The following is a 21087-nucleotide window of genomic DNA, read 5'->3' on the forward strand; positions in this document are numbered from 1 at the left end:
CAACGTGTGGCTCTCGGTCTCAACCATAGACGGCGAAATAAAACCTTTGACTCAAACCGATTTTCTTCTTTTTCGCCCCCCGTTTGTTTGTGATGGAGTTCAAAGGTGTCCAGGTGTCAAAGAAGGAACGGAGACGAACGTAGAGCTTAAACAAGATTGTTTAATGATTCTGGTGGTTTATGTACAGAGAAGAGCGTCGGCAGATCAGGCGGCCTGAGCCTCCACCCTCTTCTTCCTCAGCTGGAGCCTCCTCTCCCGCTCGTACTCCTTCATCCTCATCACATAACTGGACAGAGAAAAGCAGAAGTTCAGAGTCTTTAGACCAGTGCTGTGTCTCAAATCGCATACTAATCTTAGTATGCTAGAAGTTAGTATGCATACTAACTAGTACGCAAATTCTCCGCAGATAGTATGTCTCAAATCAAACCCTGAAGCTACACACTAACCGGAAATCACATGACAGCTTCTTCTTCTACTTCTATTTAACGATGTTTCAAGCAGCTGTTTGAACGCTATCGCCACCTGCTGGGCAATTAAAATTCTTGAAGGGCCACATTAAATTCTGTGAATGTTGTTAGGGGCCGTCAAGCAAAAAGAAAGATGAAAAAATCCCTCAAAATATGACATGGGCCATATTTATTAAGCTAAATAAACTGCAATTTATTCTTGTATACAAGTTTTTTTCAAAACATTTCTTCAATTAACTTAAAAAAAAAAAATGTTTTGAGGGATTAATATATACACAAAAAATTACACACAAAAAGGAGGGAAGTGTTATGTGAAAATGTAAATTAATAATACAAAATACATTTGTTAATGCATTAGAACCATTTATACATGTTCATACTTACATTACAATTACATTACAAGGGCCGCAGTTTGCCCAGGTGTGCTTTAGACGCTCAAGACAAAACAACCTCTAACTGTCCGTGTTACTGTTCCTTTAAGAGTCACAGCCAGGAAAGAGTTCAACTAGTAAAAAAAATGTAACTGTTTTCTTCCTTCGATCATCATCTTGTAGCAACAACATTTTTTTCCAATATGATTTTCCTTTGAGTTGTATAAAGCAAAGTTTTAAAAATATATATATTTTAAGGTGCATAACACGATTCCCAGTATCTTTAACTAAAGCACGAGTGAGACAGTATCTGTGGAACTAATCACTCAATAAAATTCGTAAATATATATCGATACTTAAATATTGCGCTATATATACACAATCACAACACCAGAGTCAAGTACTGGACAATACTACACATATATACTTGTTACTACACTATCACAACACCAGAGTCAAGTACTGGACAATACTACACATATATACTTGTTACTACACTATCACAACACCAGAGTCAAGTACTGGACAATACTACACATATATCCTTGATACTACACTATCACAACACCAGAGTCAAGTACTGAACAATACTACACATATATACTTGTTACTACACAATCACAACACCAGATTCAAGTACTGGACAATACTACACATATATACTTGTTACTACACAATCACAACACCAGATTCCATTACTTGACAATACTACACATATATACTTGTTACTACACAATCACAACACCAGATTCAAGTACTGGACAATACTACACATATATACTTGTTACTACACAATCACAACACCAGAGTCAAGTACTGGACAATACTACACATATATACTTGTTACTACACAATCACAACACCAGATTCAAGTACTCGACAATACTACACATATATCCTTGTTGCTACACTATCACTGTATAATTGCTCTTCTTTCTCAATATGTATTATATATATATATATAGATATATATATAGATATATATCTATATATATACAAATGATATCACTAGATCCTGAACAGTACACAGAACCTTTAAGCAGAAACAATCACAGACACATGTGTCAAACTCGAGAGAACGGATGGTTTGATCAAAAACAAAGTAGAATCATGGAAAATATGTTTTGTTTGTCCTGTGACCAGTAAAAAATGTAATCTCATCACTTTAAGTTAATGATGCATAACAATGTTTATTATGCTCCTTGTTTCATTCCAAATGAAAACATATTTGAATTATACTATAACTTACTTATAATTTCAATTATCTAAAAACTAAAAACCAAGCTGTCGTCTGTGCCAGAACAATACAGATACTTTCTATAAACACAAACAAATATACTGCAAAGAAGAATATATATAAAAATCGTATTACTAAACTAATAAACTAAGTAATTGATAAATATTAATATTAACAAAAAAAGTCAAATTAAATTGTCGGGAGCGGGACTCGAACCGGTGAAATTTCACGTCCTCGAACTTCCAAAAATAAGCAGCGCTCAGTTAACAAACCTGATAATTAATGTGTACGTTTACTCTTAAGTATTAAAATCATGATGTTCACTTTCTCCAGCCTCAAAGTCCAGTAAGAACTGGCGCGTCTGAATCAACGAAATAAAGTTTATCAATGTAAAGAGTTCTATAAATATACCAAATTAACAATGTTGTTGATTAAAACTATGTCAATTTAAAACTAAAATCAGAAGATAAAACGATAAATAAAGTGAAGAAAAAAACAGACAAATCAGTGGGAGCGGGCGGCGCTCCAGCGCCCCCTATGGGCCATCCGCCACTGCAGGTGACCTTGATTGTTAAAAAGATTTTAGTGTGATTGACAGCCCTGTTATAGGAGGTGACAACGTTGGGAATAAAACGTGTTACATTTCTAGTTTCCAAAAGTACAAGTCCCACTCACTCCTCCATCTCGCAGTAGTCCCAGTCGTGCTTCTCGTGATTGCAGGCCATGAAGTTGGGCCAGTAGTCCCGCTTGCACTTCAAGAGCTTCATCAGGTAATGAGCGCAGTAGTCTCTCTGCTCCACCGGCAACTGGGCCATGTTCATCTGCTCCTGAGTCGCGACCATCACTGCAAAAGGAAAAACAAGCGACGCCTCTAAATGGGACTCGAGCGAAGTGAGAATATTTTTGTTAATGAATTTGATCGTATTCAACCTTCATTAAATTAGACTTTATTTTCTCTTTTAACTTCCTGTTTAGGTTTACCTTTTGGGTAACATTTTAATTTAAAAGTCAATTGAAATTGTTTATGTAGCTTTGAGTTCATTTAAGGGAAATTAATTTAAAATAAAATGAGATCTTCTAAAGAAAACTATTTTTTGTATACCTACACTTTGACAATATAATATAGAGTATAAAATGTGGCCCCTAAGGTAATGTAATTTCCCCCCGGTTTTAAATAACGGGGACACATGTGTTGCACACAGAGAGAGAGAGACAGTTGGGAAATAAATACATTTTAATTCTTTACGTTCAACTCAATACTTCTTGATATTTTAAGTTGAATTAAATTAAAAAAAATACTTATAATAATAATAAATATAATTATATAGTTTGGTCTTTGTCGAATATTGCATTAGAGTGCAAGTGTCATATAACCATGACTTACCTACTTAGTAATACTTACCAACATAAAGATATCACAATCTCTATGAGTTCAGGGGCAGGAGTGGAGTAAAAGTAACATGATGTTCTGTTCTATTTTAATCTTAGACTTAGATTGTATCATCCTGTTATTTCTCTTTATTTCTCTTTGTTCTTATTTTATTTTGATTCTTTATGAAAAATTGCTGTATTTGCTGTGGATCATTTGGAAAAAAAAACAATTTCCCGAAGGAGACCTCCTGAGGGATCAATAAAGTTCTACCTTCCTACCTATTTTTTCCAATAATAACTCAAGTGGAGCTCCTTTATTTATGCGGCCCCTTATGAGGTCGGAAATCAAATGGAAAATAACAATTATTTTGACGATTATTTATTAATATTATTCATTAGTTGTATGTAAATATGACCATAGACTTGGATTACATTTTTGTTTGGGGGATTTTGTCCGCTTTTGTCATTTGTGTGAGCATTATTTACTGTGAAATGTTGCACAGGGTCGCTAGATGCTAAGCTAATCGTGCTAATGCTAACCACTAACACGAATTGAGTCGCGTTTAAACAAGAAAAACGACTAGAATGTTAGCTTCTATGCTACAAACGAGGCTTAAATGGAAGCACAAACCTCTTTCTTTTCTCTCTGCAAAACCATAGTTGGGGTCAAACTCGTATTTTCTATCCGGGTCCGGTTCGGTGTCGGTCTCGGTGATATAACGCCTGACGAGGTGAGCTCCCATGTTGCCTGCGAGGTCAACGCTCTCTTGTTTGTGTTTAAATATCTCCAACCCGCGTTCAAAGATAAAGCGAGTTTATTATTCCTTGATCGTCTCCGCCATTCGGTCACCTCCACAGGACCTGATGGACACTTCCGCCGCAAAACGGAAATAAACACAGTACGAGGAGGTGCGCCGGAGATTAGAGTTCGTCTAACGACAGAAAGGTTCCCACTTGTTAAATATGTTATTTGTAATAATGCAGTTTAGGAATATGGTTCTTCTTTTTATTTTATTTCAGTGTGTTTTTGTGTAGGTTGGATAAAATATATAACCCTCATCTATTATCCGTCATTTTAATACATCGAAACATATTTTTAAATAAAATGAAAATCCCCGCATTAAATTACTTTACATTTAAGTCGATTTACAGTTTTTTAAAGAGTATTATTTTTTTAGCTTGAAAACAATGTGTATTCAGTCACTTTCGCCTCTTTACATCTGAGTTGTATTGCAAAAACAAAGTTGACTGTAGGTTCATCGAGTTTATAACTACCTTCCAACAATAGTGTTGTTCTCAGTATTATCTTGATCTTTAAAGTATGTACTTTTTTGAATATTGTTTTGATTGTCTAAGCGCTTTGTGACCCTGGTCTGGAAAAGCGCTATATAAATAAATATTACTTACTTACTTACTTACTAGACTTTTCTCATGTGTTTACTTTATTTTTGTTGATATTTGTATCATTATTCAATTTATTAATGCGTTCATTTTATCGTTTTTATTGTATCATCATTATTAATTAATTGTTTTTATTATTTTAAATATGTGTACTTTGTTTCCTAATATATTATTGATGTATGTTTTTTAATCTATTTTTGTGGACTGTTTCCCCTAAGTGGGAAGATTAAGGAGTATCTTATCTCATGTTTGCCGTCATATCCTCAGATACAAAACACAGGAAACCGATTTGTTCTCATCCTCTTCACTCTTTTCCTAGGTTTCCCTGGAACTCGGTGCTAAACTTTCTAACCAACAAAAAACATGTCAGGATCTGCAACATCTCTCTTCTTGGGCTCGGTGCTGAGCCCCCTCCTGTTCACCCGGCTGACGTGCAACTCCTTTGCCAGGAACTTGAGCCGAGTATTGTAAAGTTTGCAACAGGATATGAGAATTGTACAAATAACTCGGATGATATGTATTCATTCAACACAAAATAATCCTTTATTCCTCCTCAGGTTGCCTATAGATAGAGTGATGGATCACTGATAGAGATCCTCGTCTCCCTCGTCAGCGTACTGGCCGGAGCGTCTTGGCCCAGACTCTGACCTGCGATCCTCGTTCTGTGAGCCAGAAGTCGAGGGAAACCTGAGTGGAGAAAAACATCGTCTTATTCAAGATGTTCATGTACCCCGCGGGGGGTTTAAGGTGAGCTTTTTGAAATGAGCTCCTTGGCAGTGGTATGTATTGTGTCTACTTCAACATGCTATAAAGTTGATCGTACCTAAAGTTGCCGAACCCTCTGCTCTGCTGTAGGGTTTGGGAAAACATCTCATATTTGCGAATGTCGTTGTCGCTCACGGAGCGCCGAGCAAATCGCATGGCCTCTTCGAAGTGATCCCTCCGGATCTCCGGGACCGGATCGTAGTCCTCGTCCTGCACGGACAAGAACTTTTTCATTTAGCGCGTGAAAGTGAAGTGAACATTGAGCCCAAACTTCTGTTAAGCCACAAAAGTATGGAAGGATACCAGTGCTGTGTCTCAAACCACATACTTCTCTTAGTGCACTGGTTAGTATGCATCAGGTTAGTGTGCGTACTAACTAGTAACTAATTCTCCACAGATAGTATGTCTCAAATCAAGAGAATATATATATGTATATATTTTAGTGACAATTTAGTGTGCATGGAACACTACATTTCACATACTAAGAATTGAGACGCACTTATGCACCAAGAATACTACGTTTAAGTACACAAGTATGCGATTTGAGACACAGCTCAAGATCATTGGAATGTTGAGTTCAACATTTCAAATGTTTATTCATTATTTCGTTATTTTTTGGATTTTTACTTAAATGATATGTAATTAAATCATTTCTGCATTGAAATTTGAAATGTTTTTAAATTTAATTAAAAACATCACATCATTTCAAAATGAGTTGATAAAAAAAAGGGACATTCTAATTTATATATATATATATTTATTTTTATTTATTTATTTATTAATTATTTTCTTTTTTAACATCATGCTCCTTTCAATTCAATGTCAAAATGTTGCTATAGTTGTGGGATTATTTTGGTATCTGTTTCTTTTGGTGGTTATAGGCAGACATGTTGTCAAGTTTCACTTTTCTTCGTCCAGAAAGACAACGAAAATGAATGGAATTGGAATTTTGAAATATTCGTTCAACTGAAAAAAATATATATATATGTCTTAATAATACAGTAGAAATAACTGTCTTTTATTGCCAATGTATATAAATAAATAAAATAAAATAACTAAAAATACATTATATTTATATAAGTGTGCTTTTATTGCCAGTGTAAAAAAATAAATAAAATAAAATAAAATAACTAAAAATACATTATATTTATATAAGTGTGCTTTTATTGCCAGTGTAAAAAAATAAATAAAATAAAATAAAATAACTAAAAATACATTATATTTATATAAGTGTGCTTTTATTGCCAGTGTAAAAAAATAAAATAAAATAAAATAAAATAAATAAAAATACATTATATTTATATAAGTGTGCTTTTATTGCCAGATTAAAAAAAAAAATGAAATAAAATAAAATAAATAAAAATACATTATATTTATATAAGTGTGCTTGTATTGCCAGTGTAAAGAAATAAATGAAAAAATAAATAAAATAAATAAAAATACATTATATATAGATAAGTGTGCTTTTATTGCCAGTGTAAAAAAAATAAATGAAAAAATAACTAAAAATACATTATATTTATATAAGTGTGCTTTTATTGCCAGTGTAAAAAAATAAATGAAAAAATAAATAAAAATACATTATATTTATATAAGTGTGCTTTTATTGCCAGTGTAAAGAAATAAATTAAAAAATTAAAAAATTAAAAAATTAATTTTTTCCTCCATTCCAAACTTTAAGTCGCCCTTTAGGGAACTATTTATTTCCAATCCTCTGAACGTTCGCAGCACATGGACGGTGTAACTATCGAGAAGTGGACGAACTTGTTTGTATTCCTTTCAAAGAAAGATTCAAGAAAACCTCTGACCATTGGAACTCCAGCAGCTCCGCTCTGTCTCTGACGCTCGGCCTTCATCTCGGCCTGGATGGCTTCACGAATGGCCAGTTTGCAAGAACGCTGGCAGATCTCCGTCAGGTCGGCTCCGGAAAATCCCTCCGTTATCTCCGAGAGGTATTCCAGGTCGACGTCCTGGGAGAGACACGTGGGGGGGAAGTGTGTGTTGGTGTGTGTGATAGTGTGTGTGATAGTGTGCGTTTACCCACTCGTGCCACGGGCGACTTGCGTAGGTTTGCTCCAAGGATGGATGTACGAGAGCCTTTGTCCGGAAGCGGGATGTAGATGAGCTGATCCAACCGACCCGGACGGAGGATGGCCGAGTCGATGATGTCCGGTCTGACACCAGCGACAAGAAACTGAGCGTGAGTTCCAGGCGCCCCAAAACAAATGTGTTTGTGGTACCCCTTATGGTGTCTCTGGGTCAAGGTGACCCAAAGGTCAGGAAACAAAAGTGTTTGTGGTATCCCTTGTGTTGTCTCTGGGTCAAGTTGACCTAAAGTTCAGGAAACAAATTTGGTTTGTGGTATCCCTTGGGTTATCTCAGGGTCAAGGTGACCCAAAGGTCAGGAAACAAATGTGTTTGTGGTATCCCTTATGTTGTCTCTGGGTCAAGGTGACCTTAAGGTCAGAAAATACATTTGGTTTGTGGTATCCCTTGGGTTATCTCTGGGTCAAGGTGACCCAAAGGTCAGGAAACAAATGTGTTTTTGGTATCCCTTATGGTGTCTCTGGGTCAAGGTGACCCAAAGGTCAGGAAACAAATGTGTTTGTGGTATCCCTTATGTTGTCTCTGGGTCAAGGTGACCTTAAGGTCAGGAAACAAATTTGGTTTGTGGTATCCCTTGGGTTATCTCTGGGTCAAGGTGACCCAAAGGTCAGGAAACAAATGTGTTTGTAGTATCCCTTGTGTTGTCTCTGGGTCAAGGTGACCCAAAGGTCAGGAAACAAATGTGTTTTTGGTATCCCTTGTGTCGTCTCTGGGTCAAGGTGACCTAAAGGTCAGGAAACAAATTTGGTTTGTGGTATCCCTTGGGTTATCTCTGGGTCAAGGCGACCCAAAGGTCAGGAAACAAATGTGTTTGTAGTATCCCTTGTGTTGTCTCTGGGTCAAGGTGACCCAAAGGTCAGGAAACAAATGTGTTTCTGGTATTCCCTGTGTTGTCTCTGGGTCAAGGTGACCCAAAGGCCTGAAAACAAATGTGAATTTAACGTCTCAAATGTTTGACGTTATTTTTAGGCATTAATTGTTATTTATTCAAATGTAAAATGTTTATTAAAATCATTAGTTTTCTTCACAAAGTAGTCAGTATTATGATTCACATTAATTAAAATGTTATTTTTTAAAGAATTGAATCATTCTTTTGAATAATTGAATAAAACTAAATTGACTCATAGAGATTGGTTTCCTTATTCTAAATGTAATGTTTTTTTTTTATTTCTTAGCCTTTTAAATTCCAAATTAAAATATTACAGTAGTTCCACCAGACAATATTAGTTGGAATTCAAACGGCTACGAAATAAAAAATATTGAAAACATTGTTTTGAACGAATAGATTTGTTTCATCAAATGTGTAAAGATTAAAAAAAAAAAAAAAATCTTAAAATAAAACCCCCCGTCAAACTTAAACATGGAAATGATTGAATTCCATCCAAACCTGTTTGTGGCTCCGATGATGAAAACGTTCTTTTTGTCCGACATGCCGTCCATCTCCGTCAGGATCTGGTTGATGACGCGGTCGGCGGCTCCGCCGGCGTCCGAGGCCCCGCCTCCTCGGGATTTGGCGATGGAGTCCAACTCGTCGAAGAACAGGATGCAGGGAGCGGCTTGTCTGGCCTGCGGATCCTCACCGGGTCAGGGGGTTTTCGATTCAGGATCCTGGACGTCCGTCGTTACCTTATCGAAGACGTCCCTGACGTTGGCCTCGGATTCTCCGAACCACATGGTGAGCATCTCCGGCCCTTTGATGGACACGAAGTTGGCCTGGCACTCGTTGGCGATGGCTTTGGCCAGAAGAGTTTTCCCACAGCCTGGCGGGCCGTAGAAGAGCACGCCCCTGGACGGGGTCATCCCGAACTTGAGGAACTTGTCCGGGTACTCCACCGGGTACTGGAACATGAGAGTTCATGGAAGTATATCAAGAGACACTGTAATGTTGACGGTTGGATTTTGATGTTTCCGATGTTGAAAATTAGAAAAAGAAATGTCGTTTTTTAACCCTTGTGTTACATCAGGGTCAAGGTGACCCGGAGGCCGAAAAACAGATGTGTTTGAGGTACCTTGACCTTGAGATTGTTTTTGGAATAATGGAATTCTTTTATTCGTATAATAAAAGTTTTTTTTTAATTATTTTTCTTCAGTTAAAAATATTAATCAATTAAAAAAAGTGGCTTAAAACGAGCAAAAAGTGGCTTCAATGGAAAAAGGTTTAAAAAAAACATTTCAAAAAGGAAAAAATAGTTTCTTGAATAATAAGAAAAACTCAATAAACAAATATATATATTTACATTTTTCTTTAAATCAACATGAAAAAGTTGCTTCAACTAAAAAAAGTTGCCATCAAAATGTTTAAAATGAATGTTTTTGGTTTTTTTTAAACATAGAGTTTGATATTCTGAAGCCAATCATTTAAAAATAGATTTCCTAAATGCAATATTTTTCAATTGGTAGCCTTTTAAATTCAATATAAAAAAAGTGTGTATAATAGCGACGCCAGACAGAACCAGTGGAGCACCGAGCTACTGGATCCAACTTACAGCCAATCAAAAATTCCAAGTTTGAACATCAGAAATGATAAATTCACGTATTCTGATGACACTGAAGACACGTGACCTGCTGGTCTTCACCTGCACCAGCTCCTGCAGTTCTCTCTTGACCTGGTCCAGGCCCCCGATGTCCTCCCAGCTGACCTGAGGGACCTCGGCCACCGTCTCCCTCAGAGCCGATGGGTTGCTCTGACTCAACGCCCACTGTCACGGCAAACACTCCGGATTAACTCACACGCCTTCGTTCCTAAAAAGCAAGTGCGCGTCGCTACATTGAAGTCGTCCATGGTGACGGCCAGAGAGTCCAGCAGGTCCGCGTCGATGGACTCGTCCTCAAGGTCGATCAGGGTCATCTTCTTCCGGATGGCTTGGAGAGCCGCTTCCGAACACAGAGCCGCCAGATCCGCACCGACGTGGCCGTGAGTCTCCGAGCCGATCTGACGCCAAACAAGGTCATGTTTCACACGCGTGTTCAAAATGGTGGACCTCGTGGTCCTCGGAACCACACGTGGTCCAGGTCCAAGGATTTTGAACAAGAAACAATTGCTTGAATAATAATGAAAATCAATTAAAAGTTGCTTAAATCAAAGACAAAAGTGACTGAAAAAAAGGATTTTCAATTTTAACCCTTGTGTTATCTCAGGGGTCAATGTGACCCGAAAACAAATGTAATTGTTTCATCCCTTGTGCTACATTTTTTTTATTTTGGGGGGGGGGGGGCTTTGCGTGACCCTGAGATAACACTAGGGTTAATAAGAAAGTTAGTTGCTTTAAGAATAGAGAAAATAATCGAACATCTTAGTTAAAAATATCAATCAATTTAAAAAAAAAGTTGCTTAAAATGAGTAAAAAGTGGCTTCAATGAAAAAAAAAAGTTGTACATGTAAAAGTTGCTTCAACTAAAACAAATTGCGTAAAAACACGGATCGCACAAGGTTGAAAGGAAAAAAATTTCAATTAAAAAATAGTTGCTTGAACAATAATAATAATAATAATAATAAATCAATAAAAGAGTTGCTTCAATAAAAAAAAATACATTTTTAATCAAAGAAAAAAAAGTTGTTTTATTCGAACAAAACATTGTTATCCTAAATATTTTCAATCGAAATTATATTTAATCAAAAGCATTTTTTTTCAATCTGAGAGAAATTTGCTTCAATAAAAAATAGTCGGTTTCTTTTCAAGTATAAAAATGTTTTGAAGTTCAGTTTTTTGGACATTTTAAATTATTTATTTTTTTATTTGAGTGAAAAACGTTTTTAAGACTTTAAAAAAAAATTGAAGTCAAAAAAAGGTTTCATTGATGATAAAAATTTTGTTTGTTTTGATTTGAACAACGTAGAAACACATCTAACGTCGTCCACAAATTCATATCAGGGCACTTTGAGTTGAAAGGTCACGTGATCGGACGTTGGCGTCGCTCACCCGCTCAAGGTCAACGTCGTCCGACAGTTTCATGTTCTTGGTGTGGATCTGCAGGATCTCCAGTCGTCCGGTCGGATCCGGAATCCCGATGTCGATCTCCCGATCGAACCTGCCTGTATATAGAGGGTTAGCGTGACACTTCAAATGGAGGGTTCAAATGGAGGGTTCAAATGGAGGGTTCAAATGGAGGGTTCAAAAGGAGGGGTAGGTGAGCTTTTTTTTTCAACTGGGTGCCCTAAGATCCCCACAACACAACTCGACTGCCCGGGGAGAGCCTGAAGAAAAGGGATTGTAGTTTTCTTTTGAAAAGCAATCCTTTAAGCAGGATCACCTACCCCTCCTTTGATGGAGTAACATCCTAGGACCTGCTCACCAAAGCGTCGCAGCGCGTGATCGATGCTGTTGGGTCTGTTGGTCGCCGCCATGACGACCACGTGAGAGCGCTGGTTGAGGCCGTCCATCAGGGTCAGCAGCTGAGAGACGATGCGTCGCTCCACCTCCCCGTGGGTCTGACAAACGATCCAGTTCGTGGTTAAATTTGGTTAAAGTTTACACATAAAAGTCTCAAAACATTTAGTTTCTGCTGAAATAAACGTGTTTCATCAAACACTTAGAATGTGGATTTCAAATCCCGCTCTAGTAGAAGAACTCACATTTCTTTGATCCTTAAATCTCTTCTTTCAGGATCATTATGACAGCAAAGGATAGGGCTAAACTGGACAGCCTTATTAAGAAGGCCGGCTACGTCCTAGGGCGCCCCCTGGATCCTGTGGAGGAAGTGACTGGGAGGAGGATACGGAGCAAGCTGGCCTCCATGAGGAGGAACTTGTCTCACCCTCTCCAGCACACACTGAGGGCATTGAGGAGCTCCATCAGTGATAGGATGCTCCATCCCAGGTGTGTGAGGGAGAGGTACCGCAGGTCCTTCCTCCTGCTGCCATCAGACTCCACAACAAGAACACACCAAGATAACTATTTAACTGCACCTTTCTTGTTATTTTTGTAAATATGATTGTGTATATAATATAGTGCAGATTTATTTTCTATTCTATTTAGATTTTTTCTTTTCTTTTTAATATTATATTTCTGGGTGTTTTATTTTTTTTGGTATATTGCTCTTGTGTAATATAAAGAGAATCAATGTAAAAAATATTCAGTTTAAAATACGTTGTAAGGAAATATTCGGTGTAAAGAAAGATAATATAATAAATTATATATAATAAAAAGTCATTGCAAAGTGATACATGTCAAAGAATTCACTTTAAAAAATGTAACATGAAAATAGTCCGTTTTAATAATAAATGAATAATAGTAATAATAACAAATGGAAAAAGTGTTAAATAAATAAATGTCAAATAATTCAATGTATAAACTGAATTATTGAATAAATAAGTGTAATAATAAAGTAATAATGAAAATAAAATATTTAGTTTTTAATAAATAAAATAAAATAAAATAATAATTATATGTAAATATAAGGAATGACTGTAAAAAAAAATCTGAATTAAAATCAAAATTAAATAAAAATGTTACGTGAAGAAATGTCAGTGTTATAAAGTCATATGTCTTCCATATGTCGACACACTTGGTCACATGGTCACATGGTCACATGGTCACATGGTCACGTGGTCACATGGTCACATGGTCACGTGGTCACATGGTCACATGGTCACATGGTCACGTGGTCACATGGTCACATGGTCACATGGTCACGTGGTCACATGGTCACGTGGTCACATGGTCACATGGTCACATGGTCACATGGTCACATGGTCACGTGGTCACATGGTCACATGGTCACATGGTCATGTGGTCACATGGTCACATGGTCACATGGTCACGTGGTCACATGGTCACGTGGTCACATGGTCACATGGTCACATGGTCACATGGTCACATGGTCACATGGTCACGTGGTCACATGGTCACATGGTCACGTGGTCACATGGTCACGTGGTCACATGGTCACATGGTCACATGGTCACGTGGTCACATGGTCACGTGGTCACGTGGTCACGTGGTAACATGGTCACGTGGTCACATGGTCACATGGTCACATGGTCACGTGGTCACATGGTCACGTGGTCACGTGGTCACGTGGTCACATGGTCACATGGTCACGTGGTCACATGGTCACATGGTCACGTGGTCACATGGTCACATGGTCACATGGTCACGTGGTCACATGGTCACGTGGTCACGTGGTCACGTGGTAACATGGTCACGTGGTCACATGGTCACATGGTCACATGGTCACGTGGTCACATGGTCACATGGTCACGTGGTCACATGGTCACGTGGTCACATGGTCACATGGTCACATGGTCACGTGGTCACGTGGTCACATGGTCACGTGGTCACATGGTCACATGGTCACATGGTCACGTGGTCACGTGGTCACGTGGTCACATGGTCACGTGGTCACGTGGTCACGTGGTCACGTGGTCACATGGTCACGTGGTCAAATGGTCACGTGGTCACATGGTCACATGGTCACGTGGTCACATGGTCACATGGTCACATGGTCACGTGGTCACGTGGTCACATGGTCACGTGGTCACATGGTCACGTGGTCACGTGGTCACATGGTCACATGGTCACGTGGTCACATGGTCACATGGTCACGTGGTCACATGGTCACATGGTCACGTGGTCACGTGGTCACATGGTCACATGGTCACGTGGTCACGTGGTCACATGGTCACGTGGTCACGTGGTCACATGGTCACGTGGTCACGTGGTCACATGGTCACATGGTCACGTGGTCACGTGGTCACATGGTCACGTGGTCACATGGTCACATGGTCACGTGGTCACATGGTCACATGGTCACATGGTCACATGGTCACATGGTCACGTGGTCACGTGGTCACATGGTCACGTGGTCACGTGGTCACATGGTCACGTGGTCACGTGGTCACATGGTCACATGGTCACGTGGTCACATGGTCACGTGGTCACATGGTCACGTGGTCACATGGTCACATGGTTACCTTCTCTCTCTTGGGCGCGATGGCGTCAAGTTCGTCGATGAAAATCACGGCCGGTGAGTTTTTCTCCGCTTCCTCGAACGCTTTCCTCAGGTTGCTCTCGGATTCCCCGGCCAGCTTGCTCATGATCTCAGGACCTGCTCGGAGAAACGAGGGATCAGCGGCGGCGGCGGCGCAAGGAAACGACACCGACCGTTGATGAGGAAGAAGAACGCTCCGGTTTCGTTGGCGACGGCTCGAGCCACCAGAGTCTTTCCCGTCCCGGCGGGTCCGTAGAGCAGGATCCCCCGGGGAGGCTGTGGAGAGCAGAGTCACGGAGGGTCTGGCGAGAGCGAGGGTCTCACCTTCACTCCGATGGCCTTGAACAGACCCGGGTGCCTCAGAGGAAGTTCCACCATCTCTTTGATCTGAGCCAGCTGCTTCCGACAGCCGCCGATGTCTTCGTAGCCGACGTCGTTCAGATCTTCCTCGTCCTGCAACGTTTCGTGATCAAATGTCAATTTTTATATCTACAAAGTGACCCGAAGGTCAGGAAACAAATGTGTTTGTGATATCCCTTGTGTTGTTTCTGTATCAACGTGACCCAAAGGCCAGGATACAAATGTGTTTGTGATATCCCTTGTCTTCCTCGTCCTGCCAAGTTTCGTGATCAAATGTCAATTTTTATATCTACAAGATGACCCAAAGGTCAGGAAACAAAAGTGTTTGTGGTATCCCTTGTGTTGTTTCTGTATCAACGTGACCCAAAGGCCAGGAAACAAATGTGTTTGTGAAGGTCAGGAAACAAAAGTGTTTGTGGTATCCCTTGTGTTGTTTCTGTATCAACGTGACCCAAAGGCCAGGAAACAAATGTGTTTGTGATATCCCTTGTGTTGTTTCTGTATCAACGTGACCCAAAGGCCAGGATACAAATGTGTTTGTGATATCCCTTGTCTTCCTCGTCCTGCCACGTTTCGTGATCAAATGTCAATTTTTATATCTACAAGATGACCCAAAGGTCAGGAAACAAAAGTGTTTGTGGTATCCCTTGTGTTGTTTCTGTATCAACGTGACCCAAAGGCCAGGAAACAAATGTGTTTGTGAAGGTCAGGAAACAAAAGTGTTTGTGGTATCCCTTGTGTTGTTTCTGTATCAACGTGACCCAAAGGCCAGGAAACAAATGTGTTTGTGATATCCCTTGTCTTCCTCGTCCTGCCACGTTTCATGATCAAATGTCAATTTTTATATCTACAATGTGACCCGAAGGTCAGGAAACAAATGTGTTTGTGATATCCCTTGTGTTGTTTCTGTATCAACGTGACCCAAAGGCCAGGATACAAATGTGTTTGTGATATCCCTTGTCTTCCTCGTCCTGCAACATTTCATGATCAAATGTCAATTTTTATATCTACAAAGTGACCCGAAGGTCAGGAAACAAATGTGTTTGTGATATCCCTTGTGTTGTTGCTGTATCAACGTGACCCAAAGGCCAGGAAACAAATGTGTTTGTGATATCCCTTGTCTTCCTCGTCCTGCCACGTTTCGTGATCAAATGTCAATTTTTATATCTACAAGATGACCCAAAGGTCAGGAAACAAATGTGTTTGTGGTATCCCTTGTGTTGTTTCTGTATCAACGTGACCCAAAGGCCAGGAAACAAATGTGTTTGTCATATCCCTTGTCTTCCTCGTCCTGCAACGTTTCATGATCAAATGTCAATTTTTATATCTACAAAGTGACCCGAAGGTCAGGAAACAAATGTGTTTGTGATATCCCTTGTGTTGTTTCTGTATCAACGTGAACCAAAGGCCAGGAAACAAATGTGTTTGTGATATCCCTTGTCTTCCTCGTCCTGCCACGTTTCATGATCAAATGTCAATTTTTATATCTACAAGATGACCCAAAGGTCAGGAAACAAAAGTGTTTGTGGTATCCCTTGTGTTGTTTCTGTATCAACGTGACCCAAAGGCCAGGAAACAAATGTGTTTGTGATATCCCTTGTGTTTTCTCTGGGTCAAGATGACCCGAAGGTCAGGTAACAAATGTGTTTGTGATATCCCTTGTGTTGTCTCTGGGTCAATATGATCCAATGGTCAGGAAACAAATGTGTCTGCGGTATCTCCTGTTGTCTCTGGGTCAAGGTGACTCGAAGGTCAGGAAACAAATATGTTTGCGGTATCTCCTGTTGTCTCTGGGTCAAGGTGACCCGAAGGTCAGGAAATAAATATGTTTGTAATATCCCTTGTGTTGTCTCTGGATCAAGGTGACCCAAAGGTCAGGAAACAAATGTGTTTGTGATATCCCTTGTGTTGTCTCTGGGTCAAAGTGACCCAAAGGTCAGGAAACAAATGTGTTTGTGATATCCCTTGTGTTATCTCTGGGTTAAGATGACCCAAATGTGTTTGTGGTATCCCTTGTGTTGTTTCTGGATCAACGTGACCCAAAGGCCAGGAAACAAATGTGTTTGCGGTATCCCTTGTGTTGTCTCTGGGTAAAGATGACTCAACGGCCAGGAAACAAATGTGTTTGTGGTATTTGTATTATGATTTTTGGTCAATAACTATTACACAATGTACATTTCAAACCAAACATTTCAAGTTTCCTTTAGTAAGAACATTATGGAAGTATATCAATGACATTAGAATATTCAAAATATTCAATAGTTGAATTAAACGTTTAACAAATGTTAATTGAATTCAAAAATGTTTATTTTCAAAGTTTGAATTCATTTTCAATTCAATTGAATTATGAACATGAATAAGATTCTCATTTTTTTTAAATTTAATAAAAACAAAATAAAATATTTTACTTGAAGTTAATAATACATGAAAATTAAATAATTACATGATGTACGATGGAAACTCTAAATATTCTAAAACACATTATGTCCCAAGTGATCAGTCAGTCACGAGGTCACCTCTCTTTTGATTGGATCTCCTTCGCAGTAGATGACAGTATCGGGGGCCACGATGCAGTGAGGACTGGGGTCGGTCTCCACGACCTTGAACTCCACCGCTCGCATGCTCCCCCTCACCAGAAAGACATCGCCTACGAGCAAAAAAAAAACCAAACCCTGGAATTCAACCTGGTGACCACGTGGGGTCACCACTCTGACCCGCTGACCTTTATAGACCGGCCGGTACGCCTCCAGAAAATAGGGTTTTAGGAAAACATCGAAGAGGTTTCCGGCCAGACCCTCGATGGTGTCGTCGATCGGGAGGACGTGGATCCGCTTCCCGTACCTGATGTCAGGGCAGGCGTGGATGCTGTTCCCAAATGTAAAGACTGTGAGATATTTAGTCGCCTTTTTTCGTAAAAAAAAAACAAAAAAACAGAATATTCAACAATAATTATGGAAATACATCCATGTCATCAGAATATTGAACATTTTAAATGTTGAAATTTGGATTTTTATTTAATTACATGAACATTTTAAGAATTGTTTGATTAAATAATCCATTTCTTTTTTTATTCTTTTCTTTTCAATATTTTTTTCTTCTTCTTTACAGATACGGTTTTTATATTTCTCAAACCAATAACGAAGTAAAATAAAATAAATTATTTGGCCAACCGTGATTGGCTGAAAGTTGGATCAAGTAGCTCGGTGCTCTGTTGATAATGTCTGGTGCCACGACGATACCAACATTTTTATATTGAATTTAAAAGACAAATTATTATTTGAGTAAGAATATCAAACTGTAAAATATAAATATTTTTTAATTCAAATATTTAAATAAAGTGGAAATAATAACTTAAAGTGAATAAAAAGTATTTAAATAAATTCTATATGAAAATTGTATGGAAAATATTCAATTTCTTTAATTCCATTGTTTAAAAATAAATAAAACATTTATTTTCCTAAAGTGAATATTATTTTAATTTGTAGTCTTTAAAATCGCATAAAAAAATGTATAACCGTCTCCCCAGAAATAACTCAAAGTAAAATCTTAAAAAAGATCTTATGAAGTTTGAAATGTTAAATCCAACCGTTCCATATGTTGATGTTGCTGATGTTCACTTGATCTAGAGAAATATCTGGAGTTTTTTGCGTTGTTTTAAATCCATCCGTCACTCAAGGAAGAAGCTTTGACTCCGACATCATGTGAGATGGTTCCTCCAATTAAACGTCAAGAAAACAACCCTCATCGTTTCTTACCTGATGACATCACCGAGCCGCACGCGCAGGTTATTGCGAGTGACGCGGTTCATGCGGATTCGCTCGTCGCCGCATGTTTCGTCCGTTAAAACGATGCAGGCGGTCTGACGCCGCTTGTGGCCCCTCAGCACCACGGTGTCCCCCCGGAACAGCTGAAGCTCCTCCGTCTTGTTCTGGACGGTGAAACGCGGCGAAAAACACGGTTAAAACACGGAGTGACACCAAAACACGCGTGGTCGCCGACGCACCTGCGACAGACTGACGACGCTGCTGTCTTCGTTCAGAGCCTCGTCTACGATGAGCCTGTTGGGTCTGTGTTTCTGCCTCAGGATGGCCGTGGAGAAGTCTTCCGCCTTCGGACTGAACAAATAATGTCATATATTGTCATCCTAATACACTGGTCCCCTCGCCGTGCTGCGCTTCACCTTCCCTGGGTTTTGGCGTTTCAAGGTGACACCTGACTTGAACAGTGACCTTCAACAAACTGCTGTATTTAGTGACGGTTGATTTGTCCCTGAAATCAGCTCAGGAATCTGTGACTAAAGGCTTTTACTTAAACAAAGAATTGAAATCAGATGTGGTTTAAAGTGGCACGTTTTACTTGTACAAGTGAGAAGAACACATCATTTGCATGTATTTATAACTCTGCAGAGAGAATTCTGAGCCGCTCTAGTAGAAGAACTCACATTTCTCCGATCCTTAAAACTCTTCTCTGGCTTCCAGTTTCTTTCAGGATCAACTTTAAAATTCTGGTTCTTACCTTCAGATCTATTCATGGTCAGACCTTCCATTGGTGATCTGATCCAGCCTTACACCCCAGCTCGGGCTCTGAGGTCTGTGGATCAGAATCTACTGATGGTTCCTGAACACGGCTCAGGACCAGAGGAGAGAAATCCTTCCAGACTGTTGCTCCTAAGCTTTGGAAGGATCTTCCTCTCTCTTTGCGCTTGATGGATCTACTGACTCCTTTAAGAAACATCTTAAGACGTTTTTTTTTGTTCAGGCTTTTCCTTGATTTTCTGAAACTCCTGTTGTGTTTTTAGTTTTATCTTGACCTTTAAAGTATATACTTTATTGAATATTCTTTTTATTGTTTAAGTGCTTTGTGACCCTGGTCTATAAAAGTGCTATACAAATAAAAATGACTTACTACTTTACTTACAAGCATCTGAAGCTGTTAGTTACCCGTTATATTTTCTTGATTATCTTACTCGAAAAAGGTTCCGACCAAATACAAACTTGAACGAGTTACTGTTGCTCAACATAGCGTTGACCTCTTCAAGTTCCTTTCTCACACAAACGGTGATAGAAACACTAGCAGTGATTGAATTATAATAATTTAGAATTTTAATTCTGGGGCGTTTCATTGCATCGGACCACCCCTGGTATGCAGGCGTATACGCGCCCATATCAACTATAATCATTCTGTGACTATGACCGTATATACGTCTAGTATCATTTCAGGTTGTTACTCATTTAATGTGGACGTTTAGGAAGCAATAAAACAATACATTATGTATTGTATATATTTTACTTTTGCTACATTTTCAAATTTTCAAAGGTCATAGGTGTGCCGACCATTGACCAAAGATCCTGTTTGGGCCTTTTTAGACTAAATTACATTTTTCAAATTATTATTTAATTCAGTTCAGAACGTAACCCCCGCAATAAACGAGAGAACACTCCATAAATATACATTTTCATCATCATCATTCTCTGTGAACACATAAAGTAAACACGGTCCCCACATAGTCATTAAAACCAAAACACCTGTACACACTCGCGGGTCTGATTTCTACAGCTGACTCTAAGCTGTATTTAGAATCAGTCTGGACTTTGGTAACATTTAGAAGTTGCCGCAAAATCTGATCAAATATGAACATGTACTTACTCTGTTCCTCTGGCCAATGGCATGATTGCTGGTTGAATGTTGAAAAGGCGTTCTCAGCTCGGGAACATGCAGAAGCCGCTCTCAACTCTCCACGTCTCAGGTCCAGAATGTTTCCTCTCGAAAAAAGATTCAGGAAAATCTCATCATCTCAATGATTTCTCTGCATGAATTGTGTTTGTGATTCAGGTCGTGAACGAGGTAAACACATCCATCTGTGGCGTCTTCATGACACGGGCAGCAATGACTTGGACGTCCACCAGAGACAGATATAGCAGAGTCTCTGCCCTGAAAATAAATATGTCTGAGCGGTGAACCAGAACACTCAACGTGTGACCAAGAGACGAAACTTATTTTCCCATTTCTTTGCTGAAAAACTCTTGCTTACACTTATATTTATACTTCTAAATTACTTTTATGAGTGTGTATTTTCAAG

At 39.0% G+C, this 21087-nt stretch overlaps 2 protein-coding genes across 2 annotated transcripts; both read right to left on the reverse strand.

The window, feature by feature from the left end:
- Nucleotides 1–140: 140 nt before the first annotated feature.
- On the reverse strand, nucleotides 141–4334 carry ndufb7 (NADH:ubiquinone oxidoreductase subunit B7). The gene is made up of 3 exons (XM_087808864.1): nucleotides 4078–4334; nucleotides 2751–2919; nucleotides 141–286 (listed from the first exon to the last, which is right to left on the reverse strand). Exons 1-3 carry the CDS (start codon nucleotides 4187–4189, stop codon nucleotides 205–207), a joined length of 363 nt encoding a protein of 120 aa, XP_087664990.1. The 5' UTR covers nucleotides 4190–4334; the 3' UTR covers nucleotides 141–204.
- A 1059-nt stretch (nucleotides 4335–5393) lies between these two features.
- On the reverse strand, nucleotides 5394–20871 carry LOC148089611 (transitional endoplasmic reticulum ATPase). The gene is made up of 18 exons (XM_087784691.1): nucleotides 20655–20871; nucleotides 19012–19123; nucleotides 18764–18936; nucleotides 17731–17873; nucleotides 17525–17655; nucleotides 14973–15101; nucleotides 14822–14924; nucleotides 14632–14765; nucleotides 12012–12147; nucleotides 11639–11751; nucleotides 10486–10650; nucleotides 10295–10417; nucleotides 9345–9557; nucleotides 9106–9284; nucleotides 7657–7786; nucleotides 7421–7582; nucleotides 5671–5822; nucleotides 5394–5534 (listed from the first exon to the last, which is right to left on the reverse strand). Exons 1-18 carry the CDS (start codon nucleotides 20675–20677, stop codon nucleotides 5429–5431), a joined length of 2427 nt encoding a protein of 808 aa, XP_087640817.1. The 5' UTR covers nucleotides 20678–20871; the 3' UTR covers nucleotides 5394–5428.
- Between the last annotated feature and the right edge of the window lie 216 nt (nucleotides 20872–21087).

Source organism: Callionymus lyra, chromosome 1 (assembly GCF_982586985.1).
Source record: "Callionymus lyra chromosome 1, fCalLyr1.hap1.1, whole genome shotgun sequence".
Taxonomy (NCBI): Eukaryota; Metazoa; Chordata; class Actinopteri; order Syngnathiformes; family Callionymidae; genus Callionymus; species Callionymus lyra.